This window comes from Culex quinquefasciatus, chromosome 3 (assembly GCF_015732765.1).
Source record: "Culex quinquefasciatus strain JHB chromosome 3, VPISU_Cqui_1.0_pri_paternal, whole genome shotgun sequence".
Lineage (NCBI taxonomy): Eukaryota > Metazoa > Arthropoda > Insecta > Diptera > Culicidae > Culex > Culex quinquefasciatus.
In genome coordinates, this window is record NC_051863.1 from 56,365,956 (window position 1) to 56,388,494 (window position 22,539).

A 22,539-nucleotide genomic window follows, 5' to 3' on the forward strand; every position below is an offset into this window, starting at 1 on the left:
GAGCGTGGATTCGATCAACCGGATGGACCATTTCATGATGTCTAGCTTGGAGAGGATAATTAAAGCGCTTTTGATTTTCAGATTGATGGCTAGGTCTTCCCATTTTGACACTAGAGCTTACCCGCAACAACCCGCATCAGCAAAACTCTCCTGGTGGAAGGTCACAACGAACCGGATTGAGGTCCTTCGACAATGATGGCCACTTGTTTTGTTTTATAAGGCTTTCTAGTCAAAAATTTACCAACACATTCAAAGTATGTTTACATGACAGCTGGACGTTTGTTTGCATCAGGTTTCCTATCTCTTTCAAGCAAAAATTTTTTGTCAGGCGACTTCTAGCTGGTTTTTTTGACTGACTGCCCGATATGTCAGCCAACATACTTCGCAGGGCTGTGACAGCTACAGCTCGATCATTGTTTGCATCAGGACACTGTGACGAGGAGTTCGTCATTTTTGAGTTAAATTATATTTTTTTCACTGGGCCTAGAAAGCCTTATTTAGACGGAAATTTATCCGTAATCAGAAACTTAAACCCACAGTAATTTGGAACCCCGCGTTGAACTTGAAGTTTTGAACGATCGGTGTTCCAAATGAATTTGGTCTTAACCAAGACTTTTTCCTTTCTGCGTCGTTTTCTGAAGCTGAAAATCGACTAAACTTCATAAATTACCCCAATTGAAACAGTTCTAAGTGGTAGCAGAACTAAAACCAAGATTTTAAACAATAATTTCATCTAAAACGTTCCATTTTCTTGGCAAATCACAAAAAAATCAGCCACGTTTTTCTCAACATCCAAAGCCGTCTAACAAAAAAAGCAAGCACACTGATTCAAAATCACCCAAACATGCTTGACAGATATTTCGCGACAGAAAATCGTCGCGAGAGTTAAACTTGCTCAATTCGGTTTAGTGCCGCGGCGACAATATCAGCCTAGAAACGACGCGCCGCACTTTCATCAAATGCTCGCTGTCAAATCCCATAGAGTTATCTACGTGTGCATGTATTGCGTGTACGTACACGAAAAAGATTGAGGTTGAATTTTGTCCATCCAGCAAAATCAAATGGTGCGCTAGTATGCGTACGCGAAACGTCATAAAGCTCTATCCAGATTTTTAAGCGAAAATGGCGTTCGAATGATGAACGCCCGAAATGTCAAAATCACGCAGTGGTACCAACATTACGAAAAAAGTGTGTAATGTATGACAGGCATATTTTATTTTCTAATGTTGGTGCTTCTGCACGATTTTGACATTTGGGACGTTCACCATTCGAACGCCATCTTCGCCTAAAAATCTGGATACTGCGCATTTTGTTTTTGTTGATGTTTTTCTTCAAATCACCTTGCATTGTTGCCAGGTATGTTTTTATTGCACCAAAAATGCAGAAAATCGCTGGCAACAATATCTACGGCACAGTCACAAATAACGCGCGGCGTATCGAGAAATTGAAATGCAACATGGAGTTAAACTTTCTGTGAAGTTTACCATGACAGTTGCGAAAGTTTAACTCCATGTTACCGGCTCACATCTCTCTTTTTAATTTCTCGATACTTTTGAGAGAAACGTGCAATATTACGGACAGAGGGACATGACACCGGGTTTTCAAATAATGATTCCGGGTTTATTATTGAGAAATTAAAAAGAGAGATGGGAGCCGGTAACATGGAGTTAAACTTTCGCAACTGTCATGGTAAACTTCACAGAAGCTTGACAGAAAGTTTAACTCCATGTTGCACTTTTAATTTCTCGATACAAGTTCTTGTAGCAAAACTGTCCAATTGCGATCGTTGCGATCGATTGTTCCATACCGATTTGGCAGCTGTCCGTACAAAAATGTATGAAATGTATGAAAATTCAAAAATCTGTATCTTTTGAAAGATTTTTTTGATCGATTTGGTGTCTTCGGCAAAGTTGTAGATATGGAAACATGACACACGTTAAAAAATGGTGATTTTTAAATTAACTTTTTGTCGCTAAAACTTGATTTGCAAAAAAAAACACTATTTTTATTTATTTTTATTTTTTTTAATGTTCTAAGGGCAAAAATCTTTGACCAAGTTATGAATTTTTGAATAAATACAATTTTTTCAAAAAATCGAAATATGGGCGCAGAAATTTTTCAACTTCATTTTTCGATATAAAATCAAATTTCAACTTTGGTGACATATTGCAATGCAAAGGTTTAAAAACAGGAATAATGATGCTTTCTAAGTTTTCAAGCCAAACAACCCACCATTTTCTAACGTCGATATCTCAGCAACTAAAAAAAATCAAATCAAATTATTCGCTTTACAGCAGGGGTGCCCAACCTTTTGGCACTGCGGGCCAGATCTGATTTTTCTAAAGCAGTGGCGGGCCGGAACTAATATTTGATAAAAGTTGAAAAAGTAAACAGATTTATTTCAATTGTAGGGGAACAGCATCTAATTCCAGCGTGCCTCTAATGTTGGCAGGTCAGAACTTTGACATTCAAATAAAGCTAATTAAAAGCGTTTTCAACTGAAATCGAGTGATAAATAGCTCAATAAGAAGTGAGCAAGCAAGTTTCTATCAAAAGTTTTACAAAATTAGTTGTTTAAATAGTGAAAATCAGCAAATTGGATGGAATTAGGAGCGAGTGCTTGACCTGCCAAACATACGAGAATTTCCCCTATTTATGATTGCGTTCTTTTAAAGAAAATAAATAAAAAAAACTTGTGTTGCAAATAAGATTCATATATCTTGAAGAATGGAAAACAAAGATATCTTTTAAAAATGTGTTTATTTGACTTATTTAAAATTTTGTTTGTTTAAAATTGCATAGTTATTGTTTTTGACGATTGCAATTAAATACCTTGATATACTTTTTGACAAAAAACATTCCAATTTCAATGGTCGTTGCAATTTTTTTAACTTCAATTTCCTCAACACTACAATATAAAGAATCAATGAGACATGATAATATTTATTCAAACGAAATTTGCATTCGAACATCCTTTACAAAAAAAACTATTTGGGTTGTTGTTGTGCACCTTTATTCAAATTCAAATATTTCAAAACGATTTTAAACACACACAAAATTCAAAAAGGGTAAAAAATATGTATTTAATTGTTTTCAATTCGTTATTCTTAGAAATTTAAAGTTTATGAAAAAATATATTTTTTGCTCCCTGATTTCATTACTCATTTTGAGACATTTTTTTAAGTTTTCTAAATATTTGCAACGATCTTTTTTCAGTATGAATAGTTTGCTTTTTAAAGCTTTTTTCAAAAAAAACTTTTTCACTGAAAAGTTGTTGTGGAAAAACACATAAGTTTTTGCTTACTTGGAGCCTAACATTTCAAAAGGGCACATAACTTTTGTAAACAACAGTGTATCCCTTTTACTCAAATGACAGTTTACATAAGGTGTGAAAGGGACACACTCTTGGTTAAAAAAGTTTTGTGCCCTATTGTAATGGCAAGCACGACTTATTTATTTAGGAAAATAGAAAAACAACTTCATTTTGAAGTAAATACAGTTAAAACTGAAAGAAATTTAAATTTATTGTCTTTTGGTACATTTTTAGACAACAATCTAAGTTTTTTCATAGATTTTTCAATTTAACGAAATGGAAAATTTTGTTTTCTGGCAAGATGGAATTAAATTCAAACATGAAGAATATTGTTATGATGTGTTAAAAATTGATCTGAAGCTAATTTTTTAATTCAGACAATCAATGTATTTATTTAATATTTCATGAACAGCCTTACGAACCGGTCATAAAACTATTTTGAAAAGCCGTCGCGGGCCGGATGAAATGGCTTCACGGGCCGGATCCGGCCCGCGGGCCGGACGTTGGGCAGGCCTGCTTTACAGCATTGCCTTGGCGTTCTCGATTGCGAGATTCCTACTCGAAACTAGGTGTTCGAAGGCTTGATTGTTGAGGCAATTGCAAACCTCTTTTTACACCTTAGCTTCCATCCACCCCGGGATTCGAACTGACGACCTTTGGATTGTTAGTCCAACTGCCTACCAGCGACTCCACCGAGGCAGGACCCAGGGAGACGACTCCTACACCTGGACTGAGCTAACGACCTAACCTTTTTTAGGTTAGTCCGGGACCAACATTTACTTCCCCATCCGACGGAAGGCGTGATCAGACAAATCTCGTCTCGAAAAATGCCACCGGGACCGTTTCGGATCGAACCCAGGCCGACTGGGTGAGAGGCAATCACGCTTACCCCTACACCACGGTCCCGGCAACTAATGGTCCGAATTACAATGATAAAATGTGAAACATTCTTGGAATTTTCCGATCTTCTCAAAAACAATATTTTCAAAATTTTCAAATCAATACTAACATCTCCAAAGGGCGTAATATTGAATGAATATTGAAATTAGTAACTGCGACTATTTCCAAAAAAGTTACCTTAAAGTGGCTATAACTGGAAAACAGTGCACAGTTTGATTGCAAATTTGATTTTTCATAAAAAATGAAGTTGAAAATTGTTTGCGATCAACATTTTGTTTTTTTTTTTGAAAAAAATCAGTTTGGTTTTTCCTGTTCTGGAAATTTTCGAAAAGTTGGGATTTGAACATATCAAAAAATAAAAAAATAAAAATTTGGATTTTTTTTAAAAAAGGTCCAATAAACCAAATTTCCAGTTTTTGCTTTTTGAGTGTTTTTAAAATCGCCTTGAGTCAGGGGTGTTAAAAACACCCAAAAAGTAAAAACTGAATATTTGGTTTATTGGAACTTAAAAAAAATACTCCATAAATAGTGTTTTTTAGCAAATCAAGTTTTAATGTTTTAGTTAAATTAAAAATCACTTTTCACCGTGTATCTTTTTTCAGTGTAGTCCTTATCCATACCTGCAACTTTGCCGAAGACACCAAATCGATCGAAAAATACCTTCGTAAGATACAGATTTTTGAATTTTCGTACATCATTTTTGTATGGACAGCTGCCAAATTAGTATGGAACATTATATGAACTAATGATGCAAAATGGCTTCTTTGGGCATACCGAAAGCACCATAAAAGTTTCAGCCAATGATTTCTTAGAGAACTGCTCACATAAGAAAAGTATTGGCAGAACTTGGGGCCAGCCGCGTTGCGAGATGTGGATGTAATCGTCTTTTTCCACTGTGCGATGATTCCGACGACCCCGCTGTTGAGCTCAAATCTGGAGTTTTTTTTTGAAAAGGTCCAATAATTTTGAATTGGTCTGAGCCCTGTTTAGAAAGGGAAATTATGATATTAATAAATGGCAACGATTTGGTAGACTTACACACTTTATTTTAATAAATATTTATAAAAAGAGACACTATACGAATGTCGCAACATTCAGTTGAAAATTGAGCAAATAGTGTCAAATGTTGTTATTTTTTTTTTTTTTTGTAAATGGAACCACCTGTAAAGCAGATGGACACTCGGGGAAAGGGGGAGGGAAATAAAGAAGGTGTTGTGTCCACATGGTTTACCAGCATGGTCTATTCCAAGTACTATGCTTTGCATTGTTTCCTTCCAGTTTTGGGTAGTCGTCGTCGTTGGTTGTTTCATGATGGCCTAAGGCTTGTGCGGTTTCGTGTGCGATGACTAGCAGCGCGCATTTCAATTCGGGAGGGTGGGTGTCGTTGTACATCACAAGGGTTTAGAATTTTAGAACAGGAGGTAGTACAGCTGGAACAGAATAAGGGCTAAGATCACCGCCAGGATGCTGTGGACCGTGAGTTCCTTTTTCCGCTGCACCAGTCTGGCCTGCTTGACGTTGTTGAGATCCTCCTTGAAGAAGTACTTCTTGAGGCCGGGCACAACACGCTCGAAGTATAACCGCCAGCTGTAGTTGCGGTTATCGCAGGGGTACTGCCGGTGATCGGCAGAGTTCATTCTGCGGAGGGGAAGGAAATGCGTTTTCGTTAGAAATGGTTCAATGTTGGGATCGGTTGCGGGTTAGGCTACTTACTGGACGTACAGATCGCGCATGTTCTGGTTGTCGAAGAAGAACGTGGTGTTGGTAAACTTCCTGACCGTTTCGACCACCTTGTCGATCTTGTTGTACGTGCTCACCAGCCGGGGCTTCTCGCCCCGTAGCCGCATAGCCGTGTCCAGCACGAACGCCGGCAGGTAGTGCAGAAAGAGCGAGTAGATCCGGAACATGGTGTCACTGCTGGTTACAATGGATAGTGGTGTGTACAGCCCCGTCAGCAGGGGGTGCTTTTCAACAACCTTTGCGCACTCGAGACGTCGTTCATCTGAAATGTCGCAATTTTCAGGGTTATTCAAAAGGCCTTAAGACGAACTTATAGTTATAGTTGACTTACCAAACGTAAGGGGATTGTCCGCGGAGCTGATGCAGTTGTAGACCAGTACTTCCTTCTCTTGTTCCCTGAGTTGAGAAAACACAGTTAGATCTTGAACGTTTCCCCGAACCACAACCTTCTCACCTGGTGGCGTACGTCTTCCAGCCGACGGCGATGATCGCGTTGCTAACGTAGTCCACCGGCACCGTGTCGATCTGCACATGTGGGTCGATTTGGGTCGTCCGAATCAAGCCATAGTACCAGCCGATAAAGGTGCCATTCGGGCCGTAGATACTGTCGCACCAGCCGGGGATGGGCTCATCGATGGCAGGCATAACGCAGGATGGCCGCAAAACGGCCACTGGGAAGTATTGACGGTAGTTCTGGGTAAGGACCTCGGCCAGCGACTTGGTGAACGTGTACGTGTTTGGCCACTTGAGCGAGTACTTGAACAGCTCTTCCTTCATCTTTTCGTCCTGCAGGTTCGCCAGCACCTTCTCCGGGTTGAAGTCCACCGGGTAGACGCGCTCCTCAATGTGGTCCGTGTAGCTGTTGGAGTAGGCCGTCGAAACGTAGATGAAACTCTGAAAGTGGTCAAATTGTTTAAACTCCACCAATCGCATCCCCAAAACCCAACCAACCTCCATATTCTTGGCGTGTTTGCCGATCTCCAGCGCTTCCCGCGTTCCCAGCAGGTTTATTCTGATGGCTTTGATGATCTCTTCATCAAACTTGACGGTGGCAGCAATGTGTAGAATTATATTGACGTTCTCCCGCAGGTACTCCATGCTTTCTGCCGACAGGCTGAGGTTCTCCTTTTCCAGGTCACCTTCGACCACCTTGATCCGGTCTTTGTAGTTTGGGGACTTTTTCGTCAGTCTGTCGAATACCTGATGGGAGGATAAATTGGGTTAGTTTTTGAGAACAATGTATTGAACGATCATGCACTGTTGGATCAAGAATAGTCGCATGTAGAAAAAGAGAAAATTTCATGAAGCTCTTAACATTTAAATGAATTGTGTCTGCGGTTAACATTTCGCCGTTAGGGCTGGCCAGTTTTGCATATTCCCTTTGCTCTAATGTTTATGACGTCGTGCTTACATGATTCTAAAAAATAAAAGTTACAAAGAAGATTTGCTAAAACAAAATGCTACAGATCGAGTTCATCTACTTTGTAGGCAGATGTGATCATCATAACAATGGGTTCATGTCCGATAGCAAATCCCATTGATTGCGCTCTATCGCAACCGATCGACAAATAGTAGTGCGGAAACTTACAAATAACCGTAAGTAATTATCCGCTCACACCCCCACTCCCAAACAGGTAGTTACTCTACTCATCGTTAAACGGCCCCGGGTGTGAGCTGAGAAACAACGCACATCACTCACAGGCTATCAATCAACTAAATGAAACGTTTCCGTTCAAAAGCTGCCCGAGATGCATTCGTAATGAATTTAATTAAACCAGATTGCCTTCCTGCCCGGATTCTACCGGTTTTCCGAGGGGGCCACTTCGCACATGCAAAATCACACTACTGCGAGGAGAACCGCTAGATTCGTACTAGAGTAGTTGAGTTGAGAACTTGCAAGAAGTGTGATCGCCAATTAGTATTAAAACTGGGTAGTTTTTTTTAGATCCTTACAAAGCTTATGCCTTCAGGCCAAAACTGTAGTGCACAAAAACCAGCCATTTCTTGAGTCTTGTACAGTTAGAGATGATGCTGGCTTATTGCTCCGTTTATTCGCCTCATCATCAATTGTTATTTGATGTTTTTTTTTTCTTCGTTGAGTTGATTAACTGTGATTATCGGCGACGGGCAGTAATTGCGGGTATCGCATCACATCGTACCGAATAAGGGGAAACGAATATTTTTTTTTGCAGTTTATCGGATTTTATTCAATTAACAATGTCATGGAATAGTGTTGTTGAGTCACTTGTTTTCACCAAAACTATTCTGATTAAAAGCATTTTTCACATTTCCCATAAGTGTTCTCACCTTCTTCTGCTCAATATATATAAATATATATAAATATTTTTTTGAGACAAGAAAGTCATTGTGAGCTAGGACTTTTGTTCTACAATAATCTTTTCTTCTTTTTTCCTTTGATTTAAGCATGTGGGTAATTCTCCGCCAACTCACACAGCAGTTGCCCCGATCCCTCTTCGATTTGCGTGAAATTTTGTCCTAAGGGATAACTTTTGTCCCTGATCACGAATCCGAGGTCCGTTTTTTTGATATCTCGTGATGGAGGGCGATTTGATGGCGTACTCAGAATTCCGAAAAAACGTATTTTTCATCGAAAAAAAAAAAACACTAAAAAAGTTTTAAAAATTCTCCCATTTTCCGTTACTTGACTGTAAAACATTTTGGAACATGTCATTTTATGGGAAATTTAATGTACTTTTCGAATCTACATTGACACAGAAGGGTCATTTTTTCATTTAGAACAAAAATTTTCATTTTAAATTTCGTGTTTTTTCTAACTTTGCAGGGTTATGTTTTAGAATGTAACAATGTTCTACAAAGTTGTAGAGCAGACAATTACAAAAAAAAAATTATGTATAGACAAAAGGGGTTTGCTTATAAACATCACGAGTTCTTGCGATTTTACGAAAAAAAGTTTTGAAAAAGTTTTTTTTGCGAAATGTAAACAAAAATGGGCCAATTTTAGGGAAATTAATAAGACCTGTTTTCAAAAGCCCGTAAAAATTACCAAACACAAAATTTTATGAAACAAAAAATGTTCTGCTATCATTTGAACCTTGGACAAGAACCCCTGTGAATAACATTGTGAGTTTGGACCGATTTTGCATGTTTTTCGACCTTTTCCATTTGTTGCACCTGAGCACCACCTAGGCATATTAGCAACTTAATATTCAGGAGCACTTTTTTCTAAATTAATCTTTATTCAATCAAAACAAAAGTTTATAGACGTTATGACTATTCAAAAACAAGACAAAACATTGTTATTAGACCGAGCAACAAAAAAGTATTAAAATTAAAATTACATGCCATTATTTCAACATTTGAATGAAAAACGGTTGTAAAATGCGTTATACACCTGTCCAATGGTTTTGCAATAATTAGCTGGGTGATGAATAGAGAGAATGCGTAACGTGATTTTCGAATGATCCCACTTTGTTTACATCTACAAAGTACAAAGTAGAAGACTGTAGAGGCAGCTGTTTTATAATTAAGAAAAAAAAAAAGAAAAAAGCAGCTGTTTTATAATCAGTAGTAAGTGAGCAGTTCTCTAGGATTTCGGTCATTCGAATTTTGGTGTATTTTTTAATCCAACTGAAACTTTTTTGGTGCCTTCGGTATGCCCAAAGAAGGCATTTTGCATCATTAGTTTGTCCATATAGTTTTCCATACAAATTTCACAGCTGGCCATACAAAAATGATGTTTGAAAATTCAAAAATCTGTATCTCTTGAAGGATTTTTTTGATCGATTTGGTGTCTTCGGCAAAGTTGTAGGTATGGATACGGAATACACTGGAAAAAAAATAATACATGGTAAAACAAATTTGGTGATTTTTTTATTTAACTTTTTATCACTAAAATTTGATTTGCAAAAAAACACTATTTTTAATTTTTTTTTATTTCTCGATATGTTTTAGAGGACATAAAATGCCAACTTTTCAGAAATTTCCAGGTTGTGCAAAAAATCATTGACTGAGTTATGAATTTTTAATCAATAGTTATTTTTTCAAAAAATCGAAATATTGGTCGCAATTTTTTTTCAACTTCATTTTTCGATGTAAAATCAAATTTGCAATCAAAAAGTAATTTAGTAAAATTTTGATAAAGTGCACCGTTTTCAAGTTAAATCCATATTTAGGTGAGTTTTTTTGAAAATAGTCGCAGTTTTTCATTTTTTTTAAAATTAGTGCACATGTTTGCACACTTTTGAAAAAAATAATTTTGAATAGCTGAGAAAATTCTCTATATTTTGCTTCTTCGGACTTTGTTGATACGACTCATAGTTGCTGAGATATTGCCATGCAAAGGTTTGAAAACAGGAAAATTGATGTTTTTCTAAGTCTCACCCAAACAACCCACCATTTTTCAATTTCGATATCTCAGCAACTAATGGTCCGATTTTCAATGTTAAAATATGAAACATTTGTGAAATTTTCCGATCTTTTTGAAAACATTATTTTCGAAATTTTCAAATCAAGACTAACATTTCAAAAGGGCCAAACATTTAATATTACGCTCTTTTAAAATGTTAGTCTTGATTTGAAAATTTTGAAATGTTTCATATATTATCATTGAAAACACAGTTCAACAAAAAATCAAATGTTTCTTGTCTCTGAGACGAGAATATGTGTTCCTAGTAGATTTTTGCCTGCTGAATCCGAATCCGGGTCCAGAATTGCTCCAAATGGTCCCAATTTTGAGATACACATAATTTTAAAATGGCTATAAATATGCGTAGAAACAATCAAATTTTAAAAACCAGGGTTGTTTCAGAAAGGGGAGAACGTGAACTTTAAGATACATGTATTGGTTTATTTGTTTATTCAATAGTTCTATTGTAAAATAGTCAACAAAGTAGCTAATTTTGGCCTAAACTAACATTTCAAACTGGTGTATCTCAAAATTGGGACCATTTGGAGCAATTCTGGACCCGGATTCGGATTCAGCAGGCAAAATTCTACTAGGAACACATATACTCGTCTCAGAGACAAAATCTTGTTGGACTGTGAAATCGGACCATTTGTTGCTGAGATATCTACATTAAAAAATGGTGGGCTGTTAGGGTGAGATTTAGAAAACATCAATTTTCCTGTTTTTAAATCTTTGCATTGCAATATCTCAGCAACTAAAGGTCGTATCAACAAAGTCCGAAGAAGCAAAATATAGAGAATTTTCTCAGCTCTTCGAAAATATTTTTTTCAAAAGTGTGCAAACATGTGCACTAATTAAAAAAAATGAAAAACTGCGACTATTTTCAAAAAAAAAAAATTAATTTTACATCGAAAAATGAAGTTGAAAAAATTTTGCGACCAATATTTCGATTTTTTGAAAAAATCAGTATTGATTAAAAAATTCATAACTCGGTCAATGATTTTTTGCACAACCTGGAAATTTCTGAAAAGTTGGCATTTTATGTCCTCTAAAACATATCAAAAAATAAAAAAAATTAAAAATAGTGTTTTTTTGCAAATCAAATTTTAGTGATAAAAAGTTAAATAAAAAATCACCAATTTTTTTTAACCGTGTATCATTTTTTTCCAGTGTAGTCCGTATCCATACCTACAACTTTGCCGAAAACACCAAATCGATCAAAAATTCCTTCAAAAGATACAGATTTTTGAATTTTCATACAATATTTTTGTATGGACAGCTGCGAAATTTGTATGGAAAATTATATGGACAAACTAATGATGTAAAATGGCTTCTTTGGGCATACCGAAGGCACCAAAAAAGTTTCAGTCGGATTAAAAAATACAAAAATTAAAATTTAAGAAAAAAGACCGATTCCGTAGAGAACTGCTCAAGTGTCTTATTTGGTCTAGTTTTGGACATTTTTCGCTGGAAAATTGTGTGAGTTTTCCAGTTTCGATCGGTTAGGAGAAGTTTTTTTTTTGTCGCAAATAAATTCTTTGGCTGATTTTCCTGGTCCAGCAAATTAACATCGCTAATTCTAGCGAAGCTGATTCAACAAACAGAGAAGATTTTCACTAAACTAGGTTTTCAAACGGAACCAAACAATAAAGACTGGATGGATACAACCGCATCGGCTCCATAAACAACTTCCATTCATAATTATAAAAAATGACGATCTCGCCTTAAACTTTCTTAAAATTTCTTGATTTCAACTCCAGGTCCTCGAAACTCACACATTTTTCATTGTTGCAAAAAAAAACTTTAATCGATAACAATACTCTCTGCTTTTGGCGAACAGTACATTGGTTCCACATTGACAGTTCAAAATTAAGTTAGTTCAAAGACCCCAAATTAGTTACCTCATCAAGCTTTAGTTTTTCTCTCCTAAGTATTTTTTTAATTGAATATACTTTATTGAACCTGTCTTATAATAATAATAATTACATTTGATTTGCATAATAAGTGATCAGATGTTGCTCTATAGCTTTAGTTTGCTTTTCGTGATTTTAACACTGTTCATTTTCTAACTTTAAAAGTATGTGATTTATCATTTTTGTAACACTAGGTACAATGAGGAAAAAAAATGTTAAGCAAACATAACCAAACCTAAATCTAACTTAAACTTACATATTTCCTTAAGTGTTTTACTTCAATTACACAGTTTTCTTTTGTTTTCAACTGTTAAAACAATTAGACAGGAAATATCAAAGTTATTTGTACGCAAAATCTAAGTGCAAAGGGCTGATGATAAAAACAGAATCGATCTCTAAACAGCTAGAACCCCAAACCTGATTTCCTGGTACACATAAACATCACCAAAATATCAACGATTTAGCTTAAATTTGGCTAAAAATAGATTTACCAGCTCTATTCTTAGCTCTTCAGGTGGGAAGGGCTATAAACCGCATATTTTAAAACCATTAAAAGCTTGAAATTCAAATTCCTGCCAGACCCACTCAGCAAGCCCCCGTTTTGGGCTGAAACGGAACTGATTAACGATTCAAACGCGTGTGGCACTTAAAACTCCCGCCAGAGTTTGTTAATTGATTCGCTCACTTGGAATCGCAATTTGGCATGGGCTATTCCATTCTTTGTTTTTATTGAGATAAAAATGACATCAGATAACCCGTTGACGTCAAACATATCATGCTATTTTTTGGAAAATCCATTTTGATTTGTGACTTCACTGGAACAAAAGTGGAGTTTTTGTCAAAGGGCTAGTAAAACACGACGATCATCTTTTTACGACGCATTGATTTTACGACTTTTGGCACTCGATACGATAAATTCAAATTTATTCGAAGATTTACAGCATAAACCTTTTTTACGATGTTTAAGGTTCATTAAGGTTCAGGAAAGGATAATAAAACTCACTCATTTGCATCGTGCACTAATTTTTTTTTATGGCGTTGCTACCGTTGACAAGCTTAAGTATGGTGTAAATAAGTCAGTCAAAATTAATCAAGTTTTTTTGTGTGGTTGACTAAACTTTGATCGTCCACTTTAATTAAAACCACGCTGACATGCTTATCAACTGTGCCACGCTTGCCTACAAACGACATAAACAAAGCATTATCGATGGGAGCTGAACCTCTCTAGACTAGTCCAGACCCGAGGAACCGGTTTTTGGCTTCCGAGTGATGATCATTTTTCGGAAATCCACTCGTCGTCGTCGTCATCGCGGGAGGATGGCCTTCAGAGTTTTGCGCTGAATGTCGTACAAATTTGGGACTAATGTTATTTATAAAGTCACATTTATAGAATTGGAGAGCCCACCTTCGGGGGATGTTTTGGAAGTGAAATAAGACGTATATGACGATTTCACAACAAACTAGAATGAGACTGGTGGAGATCTTTGCCTCGAGCGTGACCGTTGGGCAAGGTCCAACGATTCTCGAATTCCTAGGTTTGTGAACCTTTGTCTCGCAGCTAAATCTCCTTGTCTGACAAAAAATATAAGTGGAGCTTCCAATAGTAGCGATATATAGTGCGACGTCATTTGGTCGCAATGTTCTTTAGCTAGTGATTAGAGAAACAAGAGTCGAGGCTGGTTTGCCTTGGCAAGGATTGTGTACTCGTGAGGTTCTAGATTCTTTGCTCTGTGTTGACCCTTAACGTAGCTGATCTTGGACTATTTGATTCAACTGCTTTCATAGTTCAATGTCAAAAATTTTATAATATATTCATGATTACATTTTACTTCTATAAACAAAGGATAGTTGTAATATTGAATGTTCGGCCTTTTTGAAATGTTAGTCTTCATTAAAAAAAATGAAAATATTGTTTCCAAAAAGATCAACAAATTTCACGAATGTTTAATACATTAACATTTAAAATCGGACCATTAGTTGCTGAGATATCAACATTGGAAAATAATGGGATGCTTGGGTGAGACTTAGAAAATATCATTTTTTCTGTTTTTTTTTATATCATTGCATGGCAATATCTCAGCAACTAAGGGTAGTATCAACAAAGCTCCGAAAAGCAAAATACAGAGAATTTTCTCAGCTTTTCCATTCAACATTAATAACTACTATTTCCAAAAAAGTTACCTAAAAATGTCTATAACTTGAAAACGGTACACTTTATCAAAATTTCACTAAAGGACTTTTTGGTTGCAAATTCATGTCCTTAGGGGACATACAGACATCATATCAAAAAAAAATATATATAAAATATTGTTTTATTTTTGCAAATCAAGATTCAGTGCCAAAAAGTGAAATAAAAACTCACCATTTTTTTAACGTGTTTCATTTTTTTTCAGTGTTGTTCTTATCCATGCCTACAACTTTGCCGAAGACACCAAATCGATCCAAAAAATCCATCAAAAGATACAGATTTTTGAATTTTTATACATCATTTTTGTATGGAAAGATGCCAAATTTGTATGGAAAATTATATGGACAAACTAATGATGCAAAATGGCTTCTTTGGGCATACCGAAGGCACCAAAAAAGTATCAGCCGGATTAAAAACTGCAAAAAACTCGAATGACCGGAATCTCAGAGAATTGCTCTCCAGAGAAAACGACGAAGACAAAGCGTAAAGCCTGAGCGTAAACCGGGGTTTTAGTGTAATGGCCCATCTTAGTAACTTTGTTTACCTTTGATATAAAATCGTCAATATAACTAGCGTAGATTTTGAAATTTTCCAAACCATAGGGGAAATATGTCCATTTTAAGCCTAATAAGCGGTCGTATTTGAATGATGCCTGATAATCTGGATTGTTCCTTGAAATTTACTAAAACCAACCAACGAGTAGAACAACTTTTTGTGAACATTTCTGTTTATTTTTACTTTTATTAAAAGTTATGCTATTCCTTTTACAAGCATTTAAAAAAATATGTCAAAAATGCATTCTAATCAGTCGAGTGCATTGGGCCACGCCATTTTTCTATTTTCAGCTTAGTTTTTTTCCAGCGCTTTTGGGTCTGCTTAGTGCTGCCAAAATCGATGAAACTTTAAGCGAACACTCACGAAAAATAGCATTTATAGAGAAAGTTTCCTGGCAGCCCTTGCTCACTCCAACAGGCGCTGCACCAGCATGTTGGTGGTGTTGGTGGCCACCTTTGTTCTTTATTTGCCTTCGCTTCTCGCTCGGTTTTCTTCAGCCTTCGATTGGAATGGGTAGTCAAAATTGAAAGGTCAAAAACTTAGCGCGTTTATTTTTTGGATGGCACTTGCTAATTATTGACATGTTTCGGAATTATTTTTCAAGCGAGTGACTAACTAATGGGCAAAAGAACATGTTGCTGGTAGTTGGAAACAATTTTATATCTTAAACGCTTTGATATTGATGGCGACTTTCGTTAAGCAGTTAACCTCTGATCTTGCGTGTGGATGTGTGTGCCACCAAAATGATGAGAAATGGTCTCGCAAAATAGAAATTATGATCAAAAGTGCATTAAATTTGATCTTTTTGGCCAGTAAATGGCATAAATTTGCGTGCTTACTCCAATCCAAAAATTTGAAAGGATTGGAATGGAAATGTAAGTTAAACATTTGTTGGAAGTTCAAACTAAACTTTACCCAGAACTGGACATCGGCATACGAGAGGATAAAGAGCACGATTCGGTAGTAAAATGGTACTGTGTGCGGACTGAGAGGATAAATCCCGAAACTACCGAGAGTACTTTACTCATGGGTTCATCTTCAAAAAAAGTGTGCGAGCTGGTGTAGTGTCGCGCTCCGGCCGGTCCGTCGATTTTATCGCGAAAATCGTTGTCAGCCGGTACATCGCGGCGTGAAAATCCGTTGAGACTCTCCGGAACCTGCAGTGAACCGGTGGACATTAAAAGCAGTGCTCGACGATCGCGAATCCGTCATAATTCTCGCGAGTTTTTGTGCCGATTTGCGGATCAAATCGAGCCACAACAAGAACAATAAAGTGCTTCCCGCGTGGCAAGTACAATACCGTCGTCGTCGTCGCCTTCGTTCTTTCGCACCGCGATTGTGTTGTGTGCTGGTATCGTCGTCGTCGTGAACGAGCTGGGTGTAGTGCTGCTTGGAAGTGTGGAAGAAATTTCGACACGCACAGTGGGTCGGAGTGAAAAAAGTGTGCGGCAGAAAAAAATCAACAAAAAGTTTTAAAAAATTTAAAAGAAATTTTTTTGTGCTAAAGTGGAGTGAATTAAATCAACCAGATCGTACGTGCACCCCCCCCCCCTCCGCCATCCGTTTTTGGGCGGCTGTACCCCAGGTTAGGGGCGGCCCAAAACAATAGGGGTTTCGACGCCTTCTACCCGTGAGCGGCTGTTCCCAGGTTAGGGGCGGCTCCTATAGAGGCGAGTGAACCCCCCCCCCTTCGAGCGTCTGTTCCCCAGGTTAGGGGCGGCTCAAGAAAACCGGTGTCCTGCTCCATCGTTGAGGTAAGCGTCTGTTCTCCAGGTTAGGGGCGGCTTACAGCAGATAGAGTTAGGACCCCCGAGCGTCTGTTCCCCAGGTTAGGGGCGGCTCGGAACAGCGTCTGTTCCCCAGGTTAGGGGCGGCTGACTAACAGTCCCAGTGCCAGGGTGGGACTTTAAACAGTCCTGGTACGACGGTCCTCCGGCGAGACAGGGGTTGGTGATGGCTACACGCACCCGCCGTAAAACAGTAGTGCAGAGAGCTCCAGATGCGAGCAGATCCAATCGCCGACCCGATTTTCGGGGATCCAGGGATTGGAAACTCGGGACGTGGAACTGCAGGTCTCTCAACTTCGATGGGAGCGACCGCATTCTTTCCAACGAATTGCGGGTCCGCGGTCTCGAAGTCGTGGCGCTGCAGGAGGTTTGCTGGACGGGGAAGGACCACCGGGTGTACGGTGACTACACTATGTATTGGAGCGGCGGCAATACACACGAGCTGGGGACAGCTTTTATAGTGTTGGGCGAAATGTCGAAGCGCGTGATTGGTTGGTGGCCAGTCAACGACAGAATGTGCCGGTTGAGAATCAAGGGCCGATTCTTCAACCTGAGCATCATCAACGTGCACAGCCCGCACATGGGAAGCGACGCCGATGACAAGGACGCTTTCTACGAGCTTCTTGACCGCGAGTACAGGAAGTGTCCAAAACACGACGTCAAGATTGTCATCGGCGACTTAAACGCTCAAGTCGGCCAGGAGGAGGAGTTTAGACCGGTTATTGGGAGGTTCAGCGCCCACCAGCAGACGAACGAGAACGGCCTACGACTCATCGATTTCGCTACCTCCCGAAACATGGCCATACGTAGTACCTTCTTCCAGCACACCTCCTATACAAGTACACCTGGAGATCACCAAACGACACGGAGACGCAAATCGACCATGTTCTCATCGATGGTCGGCACTTCTCGGACATAATCGACGTCAGAACCTACCGTGGCGCGGACATCGACTCGGACCACTACCTGGTGGTGGCTAAGCTGCGCCAACGCCTGTCTGAGGTCAACAAGATCCGGTACCGTCGCCCGCAGCGGTATAATCTGGAGCGGCTCAAGGACCATGAGGTCGCTACCCAGTACGCGCGGGAACTCGAAGCTGCGTTGCCTGACGAGGGTGAGCTTGCCGAAGCCCCTCTGGAGGCCTGCTGGAGCCATATGGAAGCAGCCATCAACGCAGCGGCATCGAGCGCCATCGGGTACGTGGACCGAGTTCGACGGAACGGCTGGTTCGACGAGGAATGTCAGGCGATTTGGGACGAGAAGAAAGCAGCGCGGGACAAGTGGCTGCTGCACAACACCCGTGGGAACAAGGAGTCGTACAAACAGTTGCGAAGACAGCAAACCCATCTCTTTCGGGACAAGAAGCGCCGCCTGGAAGAGTTGGAGTGCCAGGACATGGAACAGCTGTATCGCTCCAACGAAACGCGTAAGTTCTTCAAGAAACTTAGTCAATCCCGGAAAGGCTTCATGCCGCGGGCCGAAATGTGCCGGGATAAGGACGGAGGCATCTTGACGGACGAGCGCGAGGTGATCGAAAGGTGGAAGCAGCACTTCGACGAGCACCTGAACGGCCCAGAGGCGGAGTACCAGGGCGACGGGGAAACGACGTCAGCGGTATGGTGGACGGCGGGGACGAGCCAGCACCCACGATGAGGGAAGTTAAGGATGCCATCAAGAAGCTGAAGAACAACAAAGCAGCGGGTAAGGATGGTATCGGTGCTGAACTCATCAAGATGGGCCCGGACAAGCTGGCGGCCTGCCTACACCGGCTGATAGTCAAGGTCTGGGACACAGAACAGCTACCGGAGGAGTGGAAAGAGGGAGTAATATGCCCGATCTACAAGAAGGGGGACAAGTTGGAATGTCTATCGAGCCATCACTATTCTCAACGCGGCCTACAAAGTGCTGTCGCAGATCATCTTCTGTCGTCTGTCGGAGCGAGCAAAGGATTTCGTTGGGACGTACCAAGCCGGTTTTGTGGAGGGGAAATCGACGACGGACCAAATCTTTTTGCTACGCCAAATCCTCCAAAAGTGTCGCGAGTACCAGATCCCGACGCACCACCTATTCATCGATTTCAAAGCCGCGTACGACTCGGTCGATCGCGATGAGCTATGGAAGATCATGTACGAGAACGGCTTTCCCGGGAAGCTGATCAGACTGGTGAAATCAACGATGGATGGTGCACGGTGCAGCGTGAAGATTTCGGGAGCGATGTCCGACCCGATCGAATCGCGCAAGGGACTGCGACAAGGCGACGGTATCTCCGGCCTCTGTTTCAACATTGGGCTTGAAGGTGTCATGAGGCGAGCGGGCTTCAACATGCGGGGCACGATTATCAACCGGTCCAGCCAGTTCATCTGCTATGCCGACGACATGGACATTGTCGGCAGGACGTTCGAGGAGGTGGCTAAGCGGTACACCGAATTGAAGCGGGAAGCGGATAAGGTTGGATTGAAGGTGAATGTTGCGAAGACGAAGTATCTGCTGGCAGGAGGAACCGAGTCCCTTAGGGCTCGCATAGGACCGAGCGTGACGATCGACGGCGACGAGTTCGAGGTCGTGGAGGAGTTTGTGTACCTCGGATCATTGGTAACGTCGGACAACAACTGCAGCAGAGAAATTCGGAGGCGCATCATCACCGGTAGTCGTGCCTACTACGGACTCCACAAGACCCTACGGTCTGGTCATCTTTCCCGGCGTACAAAGTGCACCATGTACGAAACGCTGATAAGACCGGTCGTTCTCTACGGGCACGAGACGTGGACGATGCTCGAGGAGGACTTGCAAGCGCTTGAAGTTTTCGAACGGCGAGTGCTTAGGACGATCTTTGGCGGCGTGCGTGAGAACACTGTATGGAGGAGAAGGATGAACCACGAGCTAGCGCAACTCTACGGCAAGCCAAGTATTCGGAAGGTCGCCAAGGCTGGCCGGATCAGGTGGGCCGGACACGTCGCGAGAATGCCGGACGCGCTGGATGCGCGCCAACCGAACCAGACTATCAATCCGGTGAAGTTGGTGTTCAATTCGGAGCCGGTTGGAACGCGGCGGAGGGGGGCGCAACGAGCAAGGTGGTTGAACCAAGTGGAGGAAGATCTGGAAAGTGTGGGAGTTCCGCAGCGGAATTGGAGAGAAGCAGCCCAGGACCGAGTTAGATGGCAACGCATCTGGAGACAGACCTTCGGCATATTGAACCGTGCCCTTGCCGTATGGGCCACCATGGTCCGGTGACTAAGCGGCGGTCATTTGTCCATCCCAAGCAACACACTTTGTCAGATAAACGTATTTCCTAACTGGTTGTATAACCAATCCGCCTTGTTGTCACAACTTGTTCTACAACTCCTGTGAACTGGAAAAAGCGCACTTTTTTCTGTTGTATAACTTGCCAGAAAAAGATCCAAGTTATCAGAGTTAGTTGTACAATTGTATTTGACAACACTGTGCCATCTAACAAGAGATTCAACGAAAAAAAGGGGCGTGGTTTACGGCTGTGCTGTCAAATCAAAGCGCACACTGGAAAGGAAAGTTAGATTGAAAACAGCTATCTAACCGGCGACTAACTTACAAGTAAACAAACGTTTCTTATTAGAATTGTAGTCAACGACGAAGCTAATTAAAAAAGTACGCTTGTTTCTGCAAGATTCATTTAAAATAATTCGAAATTTAATTTTTTAAAAAAGAAACAATCATGGAGTGCATGTGATTAGTGTGAAAATCCCTGCATGGAGAACTTTTAGATTTTCCTTTTTTGATGAACTTCCTCTGTCCCAAGATTCGATCCGATGACTTCGACGATTTGTTGTTATCTCCACGGCAGGTCCAGGCGCGCTTCCACATCTCTCCACGGGGCTTCATAGTAAACAAGCTGGCCCAAGCGTCAATAAGAAGGCTGCTGTCTGTTTTGTTAGCTAAAGAACTTAATTCCAACGAAGGCTGTCATTGGAATTGAAGTTATATAAGTTTGTTTCAAATCAGTTTTTATAACTCCAATATATAACTTTGTTATAACAAACCGTTTCAACTGTCATTTCGATTACCGTACCACGGAGCAACATTGAAAATCGGTGTCATTTCAATTTGTTGTTTTCTCTATCATGAACTCCATAAGCTGATAATTTTTGTAGCTTTTACCAGCGATGTGTTCGGTCAACAATTAAATCTATTGTAATCTTGAATACATGGACATTTTTGAAACTCTAAATTCCTCATGTACAAATTTACACCACCTAACAACACGCAATGTCAAGTTGAATATGTATGTTGAGCATCAGTTATATAATCTATTCTCCGATAACATTTGTGTAACAAAGCGAAAAAACCTAAGGTTATTTATAGAATGGTTGGCCACGCCCATTTTTTAGAAGATGCCGTCACATGACAATGTTAGATAAGCAGTGAAACAAACAGTGCAATATTGTTTTTATTCAACAAACTGTTTTCGAGTAAAACATTGCAGATGAAACAGTATCTTGGCATATCAGCACTTTGACGTTCAATTACAGCTCATAAAAAGTGTTTTCAAGTAAAATAAAGTGATAAATAGCTCAATAGGAAGTGAGCAAGTAAGTTTCTATCAAAAGTGTTCCAAAATAAATTGTTTTAATAGTGAAAATCAGCAAATTCGATGGAGTTAGGAGCGAGTGCATATTGCCTATGTTGTGTGTAAAAGTTAGAAAAGAGTGAATTTGACTGTGTTTTAACACTTGTATAGCACACATCTCATGAGTTACATAAGTCAGTTATACAAGTAGTGAAACAAACTGATATGTAACTAACGTTGACATTTTTTCTCGTATGTTGATCCAAAACAGCTGTCTAACTATTATTCAACAGTCGACAAGTTATGAGTGCTACTTGGGATATATAAGCAGCTCAATAGGATGAACTGTTCCAATGAACGAATGAACACGCGAGAGGACTATACTCTCGCAAAATAGCACTTTCCTCACGTTTCTTTTCGTGAGGACTATCCTCTCGTTCTTTAACTTTGGTGTTTAAATATTGATATTTCAGTTTAGTTAAAAACTCAAAAGGAAATCCAAAAATGTCAGTATAAAAGTGGTTGAGCAATTTTCACGTTCCTTGCCTGATCAGGTCAGCGGGCCGAGGGCTGGACACCTCAGTATAAGAAGATGCATTGGAACATCCTTTACCACCTGTTGTAAATATCTTGATTAGGGGCGGATACAAGGGATTGTCACATTTCTTGGCAGAGGTTCATCACAAAAAAGGTTTGATCAATCTGAAATTTGTACGAGCTCAATTAAATCGATAGAGAACATAAAAAATACATCACACTTCCCCGCATACATGACCCGTTTCATATCAGCCGGGTGGAATCGCAACCTTTACCTCGCTGGTGAGTGTTTTACGTCAAACTCAATTAGCCTAGAGCCGTTTTTGGGACTGATCCACCTCCCGGCGAGGTGACTGACTCCGGCTGACCTCAAACTCGCGAATGATCTTTGCCAGGAAAACTATCGATCTCGAAATGCCGTTTAAACAAAGTCACAACAAAGGCCAGAGGGAAAAATTTGTGAATATCAAATCGCGAATCAGAGACATCATTGCACTCTGGGCGACGTGCCGATAAGGGGACGACTCTGAAGACGAACTCACCCAGGGTCGTCGTCATCGCGCGCAGGCTTTGTCGCCTGAATTTGGTCGCTAAAATTGTAAGGGAAACCTGTTTTGGAGTCCGCGTCAAGCAATAAAACTTCCAATTTTGCCAAAGCCACTCACTGGTCCGGTCTGGT

General features: G+C 40.1%; 1 protein-coding gene across 1 annotated transcript in view; it reads right to left on the reverse strand.

Moving 5' to 3' along the window:
- Window positions 1-5,241: 5,241 nt before the first annotated feature.
- The window catches only part of LOC6039738 (fatty acyl-CoA reductase wat), a 28,268-nt gene continuing 10,970 nt past the window's right edge, over window positions 5,242-22,539 (reverse strand). Inside the window, exons 3-7 of the mRNA XM_001849237.2 lie at window positions 6,905-7,153; window positions 6,408-6,847; window positions 6,285-6,349; window positions 5,927-6,215; window positions 5,242-5,851 (exon numbers count right to left, since the gene is read on the reverse strand). Coding sequence (XP_001849289.1) covers window positions 5,623-5,851; window positions 5,927-6,215; window positions 6,285-6,349; window positions 6,408-6,847; window positions 6,905-7,153 — 1,272 coding nt within the window. The 3' untranslated portion in view covers window positions 5,242-5,622. The remainder of the gene's footprint in view (window positions 5,852-5,926; window positions 6,216-6,284; window positions 6,350-6,407; window positions 6,848-6,904; window positions 7,154-22,539) is intronic.